The sequence below is a fragment of the Lycium ferocissimum genome, chromosome 9, assembly GCF_029784015.1.
Source record: "Lycium ferocissimum isolate CSIRO_LF1 chromosome 9, AGI_CSIRO_Lferr_CH_V1, whole genome shotgun sequence".
Taxonomy (NCBI): Eukaryota; Viridiplantae; Streptophyta; class Magnoliopsida; order Solanales; family Solanaceae; genus Lycium; species Lycium ferocissimum.
The window spans coordinates 40,981,376-40,996,055 of NC_081350.1; the positions used below are offsets into that span (position 1 = coordinate 40,981,376).

Genomic DNA, 14,680 nt, shown 5'->3' on the forward strand with positions numbered 1-14,680 from the left:
TATAATGATTAATTCAGAATCACGTCGTAGAAATGTCCGATTGAATGTTTTGCCATTTTGGCGCTCTTTATCAATAACATGTTGAATTAAAACTTTTTTGTTTTGGTAGAATCAATAATCACTCATTGAATTGTCTTGTGCTATTAAGTTTCAAATAGTTTAAGAGACTTTCGTTCTTAAGACTCAATTCCGAAAGTTCTAATTAAATTGAAGGATTTTTTATTATTCAACGTTAGTATCTGTTTTGAAGTTCAATTAACCTGAATTCACATCAGAAAGTATCTTTTATTATAAATAATTCAATTTAAAATTTTAAACCCGAGACTTAATTAAAAATTTAAAATACTTATCATTCCATCACAATCTCAAAAGCTAGGTATAAGATTTCTTAACCATCAAGTATAGGTGTTCAACACAAAACACTGAAGTAACGCGTCTAGACCAAAATAAAATTATAAAGAAGCTGGAGGGTCACCTATGCAATTAAAGCTAAGATACCCCACCAAAATATTAAATAAACAAAAAAGAAATAGCTCCATGATTGCTATAAATACATACCTGATGTGTAACTAAGGTTTGCCAAATCAAACAACCAAACACACACCAATAAGAAATATTCTCCACTCTCTTTCTTAACTGTTAAAAAAACAGCAAAAATGGCAGCTTCTGCTCAGCGATCAACCGGACCGGTACTCCGTTCACTTTCACCTGCCGGCAGATTCTACTCAACGACGTCTAGAAAAACGTCGTCGTTTGGAACTTCAGTTTCTGCATCATCATCAATCCGGTTCCCTCTAGACCGTACTGAAACAACTTCACAAAACCGGTCTTTTTCTGTTACGAACGGACAAAAAACTGAGAAAAAGACGACGTGTATGTGTTCACCTACGAACCATCCAGGTTCGTTTAGGTGTAGTATGCATAAGAAAATGGATCATGTTCGAACAAGGAGTAGTAGTACTAGTCATCAAACTGCGTCGAATTCGATTAGATTGCATATGAGGAGATCAGCGATGACGAATTCATTAGTGAGAATCGGTACTGTTGAAGGTGAGCTTGTTAAGAGAGCTTTGGCGGCTTTGATTAGACCGTCATCTCATCAACAACGCCGCCGTGCTGATTTCCAGCGACGACCTAGTCGGCTCTCCCTTATATCTTGAGCCCTCATATTAAAATTTGGTCTTATGTCATTAATTTTATTGAGACGCCTTTGATAAGATGTGTATGTGAACTCGCAGACGAATCATCCAAGGTTCAATCCGTTATAGTGTTCATAAGAAAATGGATGATCTAGAAGTTTCTATTGAATGCTGGCGTCATCAATCTCCGCTCAATAGTCTCTGCATTGATGTATATAGTCTCTCTGAATACATGATGAAATTTATATAAAACATATAATTTGAACCTATTAGAGATAAATTGAAACATTTATATCAAACGAACATAGCCTAACGATCCCACCATCGTGTGTGTTAAAGTATCACTTCGAAAAAATTGAAACACATCATAAAAAATGACGCAATTGTCAATACTCAATGAAGAAACATTGGACGAGGGAGATACTATAAAATCTAGGACAACTCTTTTTCGCCATAGAAACTGATCATTTCTTGTAGGGTTAGTTGGACCAGTGTGTTTTACGGTGTAAAAAGAAAAAAAATAACTAGATGCACAAAATATCCCGCGTTAGCAGAGATGGGAAGGCCTGCATTCTATGTAGACTGTCTATGCTAATGTAAACATTAGTTTTAATGTGCCATAAAAAATATTGTCATAACAAGGCATCACCAAGAGGAGTGGTGGGATGGTTTAGATTCCTCCATGTATCTTTAGTTAAAGGTATCGTCTTCGAACCTTGGGAAAGGAAAATTTCTTGGTAGGAAACGGTTTACCTTTTTTAGTGAAACTTATTCGGTGCAAATCCGAATTAATCGGGTCACAGTATGTTTCAAACTAGATGATTATACAAAGAAAAAAAAAAGCCAAGACTACAATGTAAATCCGCAAAGTAAGAAATATCTTTTGGAAATTCGTCAATTACTTCTTTAAAATCTCAAACACCAAAATGTACGCACTGATTATGCGTGGGATTACACTGGATATGTTATTGTTGTAATGATATTTCTTACGTCTTAATTTATGTTTTTATATTTAAAAACATATCACATATCTGTATTTCGAAAGCCTTACTGCGCTCTCTAACTTATACAAGACCACGCGCATTATACAAATGATGAAGAAATTAAAATTGTAGGTTCAAAATTCACACTATTTTAAATACACAAAGAAGAAAAAGTATAAATCAATGGTATGAATTTAAAAAAGAAAAGATTTGCCGATTATATTAAGACTTGATAGTTGATAGAAGCATCTATTCAGTTACGTGACGATAAATTTGTTTAATTATTGCATGGAAACAATTGAAGTTCAAATCTTATGGGTTCCCACCATGTGGAAAACAATTAATTAATACAATACATGCTTTTCAAACAGTTGTGGTATTCTTTTTCTACTTTTCAGTCTCAACCCATAGGACCACAAAAACAGGTGGATCGCTGTATTCATAAATAACTTTATTTATGTTTCATTAGAAAGATTAAAAAGGGGAGATGGTGACCAAATGAAAGTGCCAATTTCTAAAGCATAGGTTTAAACAAATAATCAAGCCATTATAGAAACATGATTAGGCTGAATTTTGGTTCAATTATGAATAATATTGCAATTTGTCATGCATATATGCTTCGGTCCCAATACTCACATTCGCACTAAAGACTACTTTTGACAAGTTGAGGTTGAAGATTGAGACACTCAAACTTATTGAGGCAATATGCTAATGCTGAGAGAATTAATTCTTTCCAATTCTTCTTGGTTTCTCACTCAGTGTCTGTATTCGTATTAGCCCTGATTAAATTTGAATTTGCACCGGGAAGTATAATATTAAGAGATAAAACGCTCTCTAACTAAAGTCTACTCCCATCTAAAGAAATTTCGTTTTGAGGCATGGTTAAGAATGGAGGAGTAGTTATCATTCCACCAGAAACCTTATTGGTAATTCTTTTGTATTCTAATAAATGAAAAAGTGTATACATCTTGCTTTAATCGCATCTTGCTATTTTATTCCTACTTGGACCCCTGTATTTCCTTTGACTACTCTTGAGATAAAATGTAGGTTTGGAAAATATAGCTGTAAGTCACCTATATTTTTAGAGTGTTACTTCTTTGCGCTGATAATGTTATCACAGAAATTTTGTATTATCATGCCACTTTAAAGATAATTACGAAATTGTTCATATTACATTGGATTCGTATCTTGAAAATAAAGGCAGGTAACGGGTAAAGACATTTTAAAATGCAATGGAAGTGTAAAATAATTAGTAGTATTATATATGAGTATGTATAATTAGTTAACTCCATATTATTGCTCTCTTCAGAATATTTTATTTTATTTTATTTTATTTTATTTGACGTACGTAGTTTGACGAGCACAAAGTTTTTTAAAAAAAGAAATGATAATTTTAAACTTCTTAAATATGTTATAATATTTGTATAGCTATAAAAGCTTCTTCTTAATAACATATAGAAATGTATCCTCTTTTTTCATACAACAAACAACAACAACAACAACATACTCAATGTGATCCCACGAAATAGAATTGGCAGCAAAGTATTACTTTATGATTTTGGTAATATATATCATAAGTTGTGATTCATTTTTATCTACTAACGTAATATATCGAGATTTAGATGATCACTAAACTTGATTAACCAAGCAAAGAACTTATATCAGCATCGAATATTTACATCAAATACTAATCTATCATGAATAAGTCATGCATATAGTAGTACCAGTTACAAGTCGCCCATGCTAAGCATGGGCCAAAGCATTACTAATTTTTATTTTAGATATTTAGGAATAATCAATAGATTAAGTATACAATTTGACCAATACTCTTTTAAATAAATTAATATTCTAAATAATGTATGTGATAATGTTAAAAATCATATCCGGTGCAATGCAAAAAAATTATCAACTATATCATTATTATTTTTTAAATGAAGGTAGCATCTTAAGGAGGCTCATTATAAAAATTAATAGTTTTACCTTCTTAATTATAAGTAGAGTTTTGAATTTGTATAAATTTCCCAAGAATAAGGAGGTGCCTCATAAAAAATTTCACTCTCTTCTTTTACAAAATAATATTATAACTAATATGATCCTCGCTTTATATAATTGACTTTTTTTGTCCCTTTTGTGGTTCTTCTTTTATGATTTCGCGTTTTTGCAATTCTTTAAGCGCATATACTTTAAAATGGAAAATTGTCTCCTTATATTACCTTCAAACTTCAATATAGAACCAGTGACATATGTAGCCTTATAAGTGGGGGTTCAACGAAATTCTTAATTTTTGATGCGGAGCACAAATTTATGTGTTAAAATTATTAGAATTGTAATATATAGTAGATATGAACACGTAATTGTCAAAAAATAATGGGTTCATTATTAATAATCTTAAAATTGAACCCGTAAAATTTAAATTCAGGATCCGACTCTGTATAGAACGACATGAAGTCTTTAGAAATATGGAAGGACCATACAGTGCCTTAATACATATATGTTCATTGATGACTTAAAAGAGAAAATTAAAATCACATTTTAAAAATAGTCATTATTTTGGAATTATGTATAAATCCCCCAAGGTTGAAAAAATGACACTAATGTGACCAGTTTGGCCATAAGAATTATTCACTTTTTTCAGGATTTTTTTTTTTTTTTTTTTACTTTTTCCAAAAATTAGTGTTTGGCCATGAAAATTCCTTGTATTTGGAATTTGAAAAACAAGAAAAAATTGTTTATCACAAGTACATTTCAACAAAAAAATACCATTTCAAAAATTATGGCCAAACAAAACTCCAACTCTAACTCCAACTCCAAAATTTCAAAAAAAGTGAAAAAGTTTTTGATTTCTATGGCCAAATGCCTACTAAATATCACAAAATTAAAGAAATGAAGCTTTGAAACGAATTGTTGTTGTGGTACTACAAGTCAATAATGGTCAGCCTTATTTCACTAACAGCCATTTTTTTCAATCATTACTAACAGTAGTAGGTTGTGTTCATTCACGTGCAACACCCTTAAGTAGAAGCTAAGCAAGCATGACCATGAAACACACAGCTCAAGCACCCCAACTGATATCTTGTATGAGAGAATCTATCATGAATTCTACTGACCATTCTCTCGAAGTCGCAATAATTCAAAGCATATTTTACCCAATTTATTGTTTGATAACACTGCCTAACCAAGTTGCCAAGTCTTGGGGCAACTGATAATTAAAAGTATGTTTAATTTTGGTCAAATAGGGAAACTATGTCAACACTTTGCTAAAGTCAGAAAGGTACAATACAAGAAATTAAAAGGAAAATAATTCAATTGAAAGTTTCTCTCGAAATATATATATATATATATATATATGTGTGTGTGTGTGTGTATATATAGGTGGCTTTACGAAACTTCTATTTGCTTTTCCTATAAAAGATTTTGACATTGTCTTGCTATTAATTCATTATTTAATTAAGCCACATCTTAATCAATTATAAAGTAGTAGTACTGGAGTTTGGTCCTCTTGTTCAAATTTGAGAAAGCTTATATGGAAAAGTCAAGATATCTCATAAAAATAAAAATTCTTATTTACTGTCTTTGAAAGATCGGATTAGGAAAAAAAATAGTAATAGAAAGAAAAAGAAAAGAAAATGTAAACAACGTGCAACAAATTCCTTAATTTTGACTACTCTAATTTCAGACATAAATATAAAGCAGAGAATAAGTTGATTCTGGCTTTAAATTAACTAATCTCCAAGCATATTATGTTAACTTTTTTTTTCTTAGCTCAATGAAGTGCTTTAGTACTACTTTTCGTCCATAAGGCAACAGTTTAACCGGAATCTCACTTCTTGATAGAAAGCATTTTATTCTTTATGATGATTTTTTAATGGAATTTATGTATTCAGATACCAGGTTCATATGAAACCAGCATTTTCGACAGGCAACATCGAAATATATGTGAAAAAACACCAAAATTTAATATTAGATGATGAATATATAATTTCAAAAGTATAATGAGTTACGTTCAGATAATGAGTTACGTTCAGTGGTAAGAGCTTAAAGATTGAACCTATCAAATTGAAATCTTGAATTCCCAGCGTTCAATGTGTAATGATTTTTTTTTTTTTTTTGAAGAGAGCAACGAGTAGGAAGATTTAAGATATGGATAAAAAAAAAATTGTCTTATAAATTTTGTTGTTCATATGCCATAATGTAGCCACATAAACAAAGTAGTAAGCTCCTCCTACAACTTAAAAGTATTAGACTTTTATTAAATTAAAAAAATTAAATATTCTACTAAATCAATTATTGGACTCTTTCTATAACTAAACAACTAATTATTCTAAAAAATTATAGCAGTAATAAATGCACATCCAACACAATATTATACATATTCTAAACTAAAAGGTCTATCCGATAAATTCAAATTAATCAAGTCAGTATGCTTCAGATATTAAATGGTTAAGAAAATATCACCTCGAACACTCGTCAATATTTTATACTTAAGGGGATGAATCCAGATTAATTAGATCAATATGCTACAGACACCGAATAGTTAAAAAAAATGGCATTACATTGGAAACTTTTTCACTGCAATGAGTATTCTAAAGTAATTAACTATACTTGATTTTATTAAATCAACGAGAGAAAAAGTTAAGGAAAAAATTAAAGAAGAAAAAGCTTAGATCTTAAAGATTAGCTTAGTGCTTTCGGTGTAAGATAGCAGAGTTTCATGTGACCTAAGAAGAATCTCTTTCTTAGTTTAGTATATTAGATCACAAAATCCTTTATTATTTTACTAAAAGCTAAGCATTAGCTAAGGTAGACATCTCAGCATCCTTTTTGTAAAGAAAATCATTTAAAGTTCAATTTGATTGGATTCGAGTTTTTGAAATTGAAATAAATTGGATAGTAAATCACAAAATAAAGCTCGGAATAGACTCGGTAGTGGATCTCAAAATTTATTGATTTTCTCTTTTTAATAAATGGAGAGTTTGCTTTACAATCGTCCGCTCTACACTCATCTTCAGACATATGCTTCGATAGAAATCACACAAAGGAAAATTAATTAAAAACCTCTAATAAAATGTCCGTCCTAAATCCTACATGATTCAAAAACCGATGACTTACATAAGCTTTTTACAAAATTATTTATTTTACTTTACGTGATGTTATTACGTGCGTAAAAAAGGTTTTCACTTTATAATATTTTTAAATGTGTAAAGTTTATAAAACAAATTTAGGATTGTATGTCAAGATTCATGACAAATATTGAACAATAATTTGATACTCATAATCCGAAATTAATCACATCATATAAACTGAGACAGAAGGAGGATAATCTTGTTTTATGACTAGTAAACTTTTAAAGCCTACCTAGGAGGTGGTGTCATTTAAATAAATCCATTGCACGAAATTTTATTTTCCTAGTTGTTCCCTAACACCATTACAGAACTGATTAAATATATATTAGTAAGGTACATATAATTGAGGTTAAGCTAAAGATGCCAATAATTATGTCCCGTAAATCATCAAATTAAATATAACACATAACCCAACCAAAAGAGGAAGAAAAAGAAAAAGAGAAAAGAAAATGAAATTAGATGGGAATTTGAAAAATGTAACAATGCATCCAGTTATTATTTTAATCTAAGTCCGGGCTATAGTTGATGAAAATGTTAAGTCAAAAAGCTACACAAAATTAAAGTTCAAATTTTAGCATAGGTAATTATCTAAAGTTGATTTTATTTTAAACCCAAAAAGAATATTATCTGCCAAAATCTTTAATTTTGTAGTTAAAATTAACATAAAATATGTTCGAATATAGAACATTTTAATATATTGAAAATTGATTAAATATTTTTTTCATAAGCGTTATCACGCCGTAAAGTTTAAATTTTTTTATAAAAAACTTTGTTTAATAGGAGAAAACGGTTAGTTTACGCAAATATCTCTCTTTAGGCATTTATTCATATCTTGTCAAAATATATAGTCCTATTTTTTTAAAAGTTGCTTAATATAACGTAAATAGAAGAGTAGAAAATTAGTTTTCTCAATTAAATTACTCATATATTTTTTTTTCATCCTTCCATGCAAATTCTAATGCTTTGAATTCATAAAATTTTATCCTTCGCGAGTACAATGAATCGAGGCGACGAGGTCTCGAATTAACATTTTCTCATAAGTAATTTTAAGTTTTGTCTTTTTTATAAGAAGAAAAAATCCGTGGTTTCACTTTCGGTTTAGGCGGGATTTCTTGAAAAAACCGTAGCAAGAGAATTGGCCGAAAACAAAGATGGAAAAAAAAAAAAGGGTCATTTAAGGTGTCCCAAAAAAAAAAAAGATAGGGTAAAAGAATTTAAATAAAAACTCCATTCCATTAACATATTCTCTCATATTATCAAGTTTTTATTGTATTTGTGATTTTCATTCGCCAGAAAGTCCCAAATAAATTTGCCTTCCTCCAAATATATTTGATAATATTTTGTTAGCTTTGGGCAAACTCTTTAATAAATTTGAGATGGAGTAGATATCTCTCTTTCATTTATTCTATTTTTAAAACACTTCAACAATTCTTTATACTTCATTTTGTTTTATACCGTCGTTTAACAATTATTAATTTCTTATTTTATCACCGTATTAAAAAAAAAATTTAAGGTGTCCCAAAAAAAGATAGGGTAAAAGAATTTAAATAAAGACATTCCATTAAATATTTTAAACAAATTATTATTGTCCCAAATAAATTTGCCTTCCTCCAAATATAAAAATTGTCACAATTTGAGATATGTGCATTTTGTTTGTGCACTCATCACACAACAAATTATTATTGAAAAAATTGTCCCCAACATGAGCAGCGCCTTACTTTATGATTTTTCTACCTTTTCCAAAGTATTCATCGTATCTTGTTTCAATACTTTATTAAACCGAATCTCCTTTAATTAAGTAATTATAAACAAATAGGACATAGTTATACGTGGAATCTATATGGAGTGACTCACCAAATATGAATAGGAACGTGGCAATCTTCTATTACCCACCAAATACTATAAACAGTGGTCGTTACTCAAACGGCAATTTCCCTTGTCTTTTTCAACTTTATCCCCTCCCAAAATTATAATTAAGAATCGAGAAAAACTTATCCCTCCATTTGACATACTTAACCATCAAGTATATATGTAACACAAAACACAGAAGTAACACGCATGTAGACCAAAATAGACTTCTACACAAGCTAGAGGGTCGGCTATGCAATTAAAACCAATATACCTTTACCAAAAAAAAAAAAAAAAAAAAAAAAATATATATATATATATATATATATATATATATATAAAACCCCAAAATATTATAAAAAAAAAAAAAAAAAAATAACAGTTCCTTGACGGCTATAAATACATACCTCAAGTGAAAGTAAGGTTTGCCAAATCAAACAGTCAAACACAACAATAAGTAATATTTATAAATATTTAACTGTAAATTTAATAATTATTGTATGTTACTTAAGATTGTTATAAAAGTCCATACATAGACGAAATGAATATTTTTAGTTGATGGGTTCTGAATTTTAATTAAAAAAAAAAAACTTATTTATGCATATTATTTTGCGTGTTTTTGACAACTTAATTATGCATATTAAGTGAAATTTTTTTTTTTTGCACACAAATATATTGAAATAAAGATACTAAGGGTTATATAAGGAGAACCCATAACGAAGCTGTAACTCTTCCTCCTGACAAATTTCAAACTATGGATGTGACAAAATTTTTAATTAAAAATTATTATTATTAATAATTATCTCTTAAAAGAAGCTACACCAAGTAAAGATTTCATCTTAAATGCTCTGGATTTGAGATTTTCTTAACCATCAAGTATACTTATGTGTTCACGAAAACACTTAACTAACGCGCATTTAGACCAAAAATATAGAATTCTAAAAAAGCTAGAGGGTCAGCTATGCAATTAATTAAAGCAAATATACCCCACCAAAATATTTAAAAATAAAAAAGAAATAGTTCCATGATTGCTATAAATGCATACCTCAAGTGTAACTAAGGTTTGCCAAATCAAACAGCCAAAAACACAGCAATAAGAAATATTCTCCACACTCTCTCTTTCTTAACTGTTAAAAAAACAGCAAAAATGGCAGCTTCTGCTCAGCGATCAACCGGACCAGTAGTCCGTTCACTTTCACCAGGCGGTAGATTCTACTCAACGACGTCTAGAAAAACGTCGTCGTTTGGAACTTCAGTTTCTGCATCATCATCAATCCGGTTCCCTCTAGACCGTACTGAAACAACTTCACAAAACCGGTCTTTTTCTGTTACGAACAGACAAAAAACTGAGAAAAAGACGACGTGTATGTGTTCACCTACGAACCATCCAGGTTCGTTTAGGTGTAGTATCCATAAGAAAATGGATCATGTTCGAACAAGGAGTAGTAGTACTACTAGTCATCAAACGGCTTCGAATTCGATTCGATTGCATATGAGGAGATCAGCGATGACAAATTCGTTAGTGAGAATCGGTACTGTTGAAGGTGAGCTTGTGAAGAGAGCGTTGGCGGCTTTGATTAGACCGTCATCTCATCAACAACGCCGCCGTGCTGATTTTCAGCCCCGACCTAGTCGGCTTTCCGTTATCTCCTAAGATGCAGGGCGGCTCAAGGGTGAGGCCATTAACCAACAATTATGGAGGAACAAAAAAAGACAACACTAAATTTTTTGTGTATGTGTATATATTTAAGGCCTCAGAGTAAAATGCTGCGATGGTGGCAATTTTAGTGACAATTTTATTGAGGCGCCCTTGGTAAGATGTGTATGTGCTTGACGTTGGTGAGGCGGGCAGATTTGAGTCCACACACAGTGGTGGTGAGGTGACTCGGTGTGGAGGTCGGAACGGAACGGTTTTTTTTTTTTTTTTTGTGTACTCCCGTGACCAAAACCTTAAGATCCAAATGTATATAGTTTCTCAATACATGAAGTTATAAAATCATCCAATTTTCCCCATTTTGAATGCATTCATGAGTATTTTTTTTTATAATTCTGATCTCATCCTTAAAGCTGAGAGGTAATGGTTAAAAAAATCACTATTTCGCGAGTTTCACAACTAACTGTCCGTTGTTTTCTTTTTTATCTGATTTTCAGTTTTCACCATCTATGCTATTTTAAAACATAGCAGCTCGACCGTTGTTTTCTTTTTTCTCTGATTTTCAGTTTTCACCATCCATGCTATTTTAAAACATAGCAGCTCGAAACTGACTAGATAGACCAACTAATTAGTTATCACTGCTTAGTTGGAGTGTGAAACTCGTGAAAAAATTAGAGTGTGAAATTATAATCGGATATGTTTTTGATCTTTACCTCTTAAACCAACATAATTAAACGTGAGAAGCAAATTGAAAGCAATTTAATTTCGATTTCATCACAAAAACCGATCTCTGATATAAATTCTGTTCTTAATTCATCCAGTTCATTATAATGACAGACCAAATTTTCCACCTCCATTGTCAAATGAAGCTTTTCCATCGATTCCGTTTTTTCACGTTATAACGCCAATATTCATGTGTTCTCACGTATTTATGGGAGGTGCGTTTCTTCTTTTTAGTGATTTATTAACGTTTTTTGGAGGAAGTAAGATCACTTATCCTCTTATAATTTGAGTAGAAAAATATTTTTGCAGATCTCTTATATATAAAAAAAGAAAATTTCTCGTGATGTCATAAACTAATTTTTTTTTTAAGTTTCAAAAATCATGCTACTTAATTTACTTTAATGACGGACGTTTTGTGCTTTTTACAGGTGTCAATGGTTTGGAATGATTTTGGATTTTCTAAAGTTTCGCTTTTTGGGATTTGAAATAATTATGCTCCGTTACTTTTTATAAAATGGGAACTGACAAGCTCCTTAATTAATGGCTAAAATAAGATTAATTTTTAAGAATAACCTTAATTTATTATGGATGACAGCAGTTGGTTGAGTGGTGGAGAATGTAATTTTGGCCACGGGAATTGCTGGAAAATCAATCGCTATTACTGAATAGTTAAGTGCTAGGTGCACGAATAAAGTGTCATATTGGCTGTTTGAAAAAGCAAAGACGTTATATATGGAGTGTAGTGATACTCATAATAATATTAATACGGATCTTATAGGAGAAATCATGGCATTGATTTGATTAAAGCAGAACCCAATTATATTAATCCATAATATTTATTTGACTAATATATTAAATTGATTAAACTAGTAAATTCAATAAAATTTCATTATCTACAAGCTCCTTAGCGATTTATTAACGTTTCATATGTTACTTTATTTACTTTAATGACGGACGTTTTGTGCTTTCTACAGGTGTCAATGGTTTGGAATGATTTTGGATTTTCTTAAGTTTCGCTTTTTGCCATTTGAAATAATTATGCTCCGTTTAACTTTTTATAAAATGGGAACTGACAAGCTCCTTAATTAATGGCCAAAATAAGATTAATTTTAAGAATAACCTTAATTTAAAACAGCAGTTGGTTGAGTGGTGGAGAATGAACTTTTAGATAAGCTCAGGAAAATAAATGGCATTCTGAAAAATGCTGGTTTGATAAAGGAAGATTGTTAAGAATGCAAAGCGTTATATATGGAGTGTAGTGATACTCATAATAATATTAATACGGATCTTATAGGAGAAATCATGGCATTGATTTGAAAACAGACATTATTACTTCATATTAAGAGTATTATTAAATTGACTAAACTATATATACAAATGAAAATGAAAATGATTTAACAGTTTTAGTGCAAATACAGTCGATGTAACTTGTTGCTTTAGAGACATACATAAAAAGAAGAAAAAGCTAATGAACCGTATAGTGGCTTTAAAATACTTGGTTGAGTATATACCGTGAACTTCTAGATAAGCTCAGGAGATAAAATGGCATTCGAAAATTAGTTTGATGGAAGATTGTTGAGAATGCGGAAAACATTTTTCATTGGTAGCTGAAGAAGATACATATAAAATGTAGTGAGACTCTTAATTGTATACACCCTTTAGGAATACATGTTACTTGATATAAGACAAACAATATTGTGTAATGTTAAGAATATCTTTGAGCAGATGCTTTAATTGCTTAAATGATGAATTAACATTATCTAATAAAAACGGAGAAAGTTAAAGGGTAAAGCTAATCTCTTTTGAAACAAATCACAAAAAGAAGAATCTTCTGAAAAAAATTCCGCAGTTAACTTTTTTTCTTTCAAAAACTTAAATATTACTCCTATTGACTGGTGACCAAGCTACATTTAATTACTTATTTAAGAGCTAAGAAAATTGTATAAATTTCTGCCGCATTATATTGCAAATTAATGAGAGTGCAATAAGTATTTTACTCGTGATGAGCTTTACTTATGCAAATTGAGTACCTTCTGTGTTTTAGACAAGGCTTTCTTCATTACATTACGTGAGAAAATGAAACTTCATGAAATTATACTCGTATTTCATATTTCAATCATTTTTTGGTGTACCAAAATTGACCAAAAACCAAACTGGTTGATGGCCGACTCAAGTAGTTATATATACACACACACACACACACACACACACACACACACACACACAAAAAAAAAAAAAAAATTATAATGCCATGGCAAATGTGAATGTCTGATGTGCAAATGAGAAGGTTGGACCAAATTTGGGCCGAGCAAAATATTATCTATGTCAAGTCAATAAATAAGTTAAACAATTTATATTTGTTCGAAGTTTACTTTGGGAAAAATGATTGGGTCAAACAACTTGTCATATCTCAATCTTGCCAAATATGATTGCCCATTTCGAAGAACACCCCCTTGTCTTGTCGCTGTTGCTGGCACGAAGTTAGGTAATGTTTCTTCGTTGAGTTTTGTCATGATCGCGCATGACTCGACGAAAGAGCTTTACATAGAAGAAGTTACAATTTCTCTATTTACCTGATCAGTAGGCATCATCTTCTTGTTGAAATTGTCATTTAACTTGATTTCTTGGAGGCGGGTCGTAAACCTTATAAGATACTAAAGTCAGCGGTATCTAATAAGGCTCTTGCTGTCCTTTTTATTTTTTATTTTTTGAAAAAGAATAAGATTAATGTATTTTTCTTAAATTCTTTTGGATTTACTTAAGTTTCAAACTCAAAATTCGATTTTTATATTTGAGTCTGAGTAATATTTTGACATCTTTTGGTACAATAATAATTTGATACGTCTTCAAGTTCAATCTGTTGGGCTAGTTGGCAAACAGGTCATTACGTAACTCATTAATTTGAACATATTGGATGGATTACTAAAAATAGGTTGATTTTGTCACCTCTAAGAACTGCATTGAATGTGATTGGAGATAAGGGGTTCAAAATATGAAGAAACACAAAAAAAAAAGTTTAAGGGTTTCAACATATACTATCTATTAATAAAAATAATTTTAACTACGTATAAACAAGATAATTTTTTTATGGTTAGGATTTAACCCCTTTAGCCATATGTGGCTCCGCCCCTGCTAGTAACTACTTATATATGAAGTCCTTGTTTCTACCAACTTAAATATCTTTCCAACCAATTTGTATCCTATCTTTCC

The 14,680-nt window shown here is 30.6% G+C and overlaps 2 protein-coding genes across 2 annotated transcripts; both read left to right on the forward strand.

Annotated features, from left to right (window-relative positions):
• Nucleotides 1-563: 563 nt before the first annotated feature.
• LOC132030813 (uncharacterized) lies at nucleotides 564-1,438 on the forward strand. Its single transcript, XM_059420566.1, has one exon. It carries the CDS (start codon nucleotides 657-659, stop codon nucleotides 1,158-1,160), a length of 504 nt encoding a protein of 167 aa, XP_059276549.1. The 5' UTR covers nucleotides 564-656; the 3' UTR covers nucleotides 1,161-1,438.
• An 8,714-nt stretch (nucleotides 1,439-10,152) lies between these two features.
• On the forward strand, nucleotides 10,153-11,103 carry LOC132030814 (uncharacterized). Its single transcript, XM_059420567.1, has one exon. The coding sequence runs from the start codon at nucleotides 10,241-10,243 to the stop codon at nucleotides 10,745-10,747; it is 507 nt and encodes a 168-aa protein (XP_059276550.1). The 5' UTR covers nucleotides 10,153-10,240; the 3' UTR covers nucleotides 10,748-11,103.
• The last annotated feature ends 3,577 nt before the right edge of the window (nucleotides 11,104-14,680 follow it).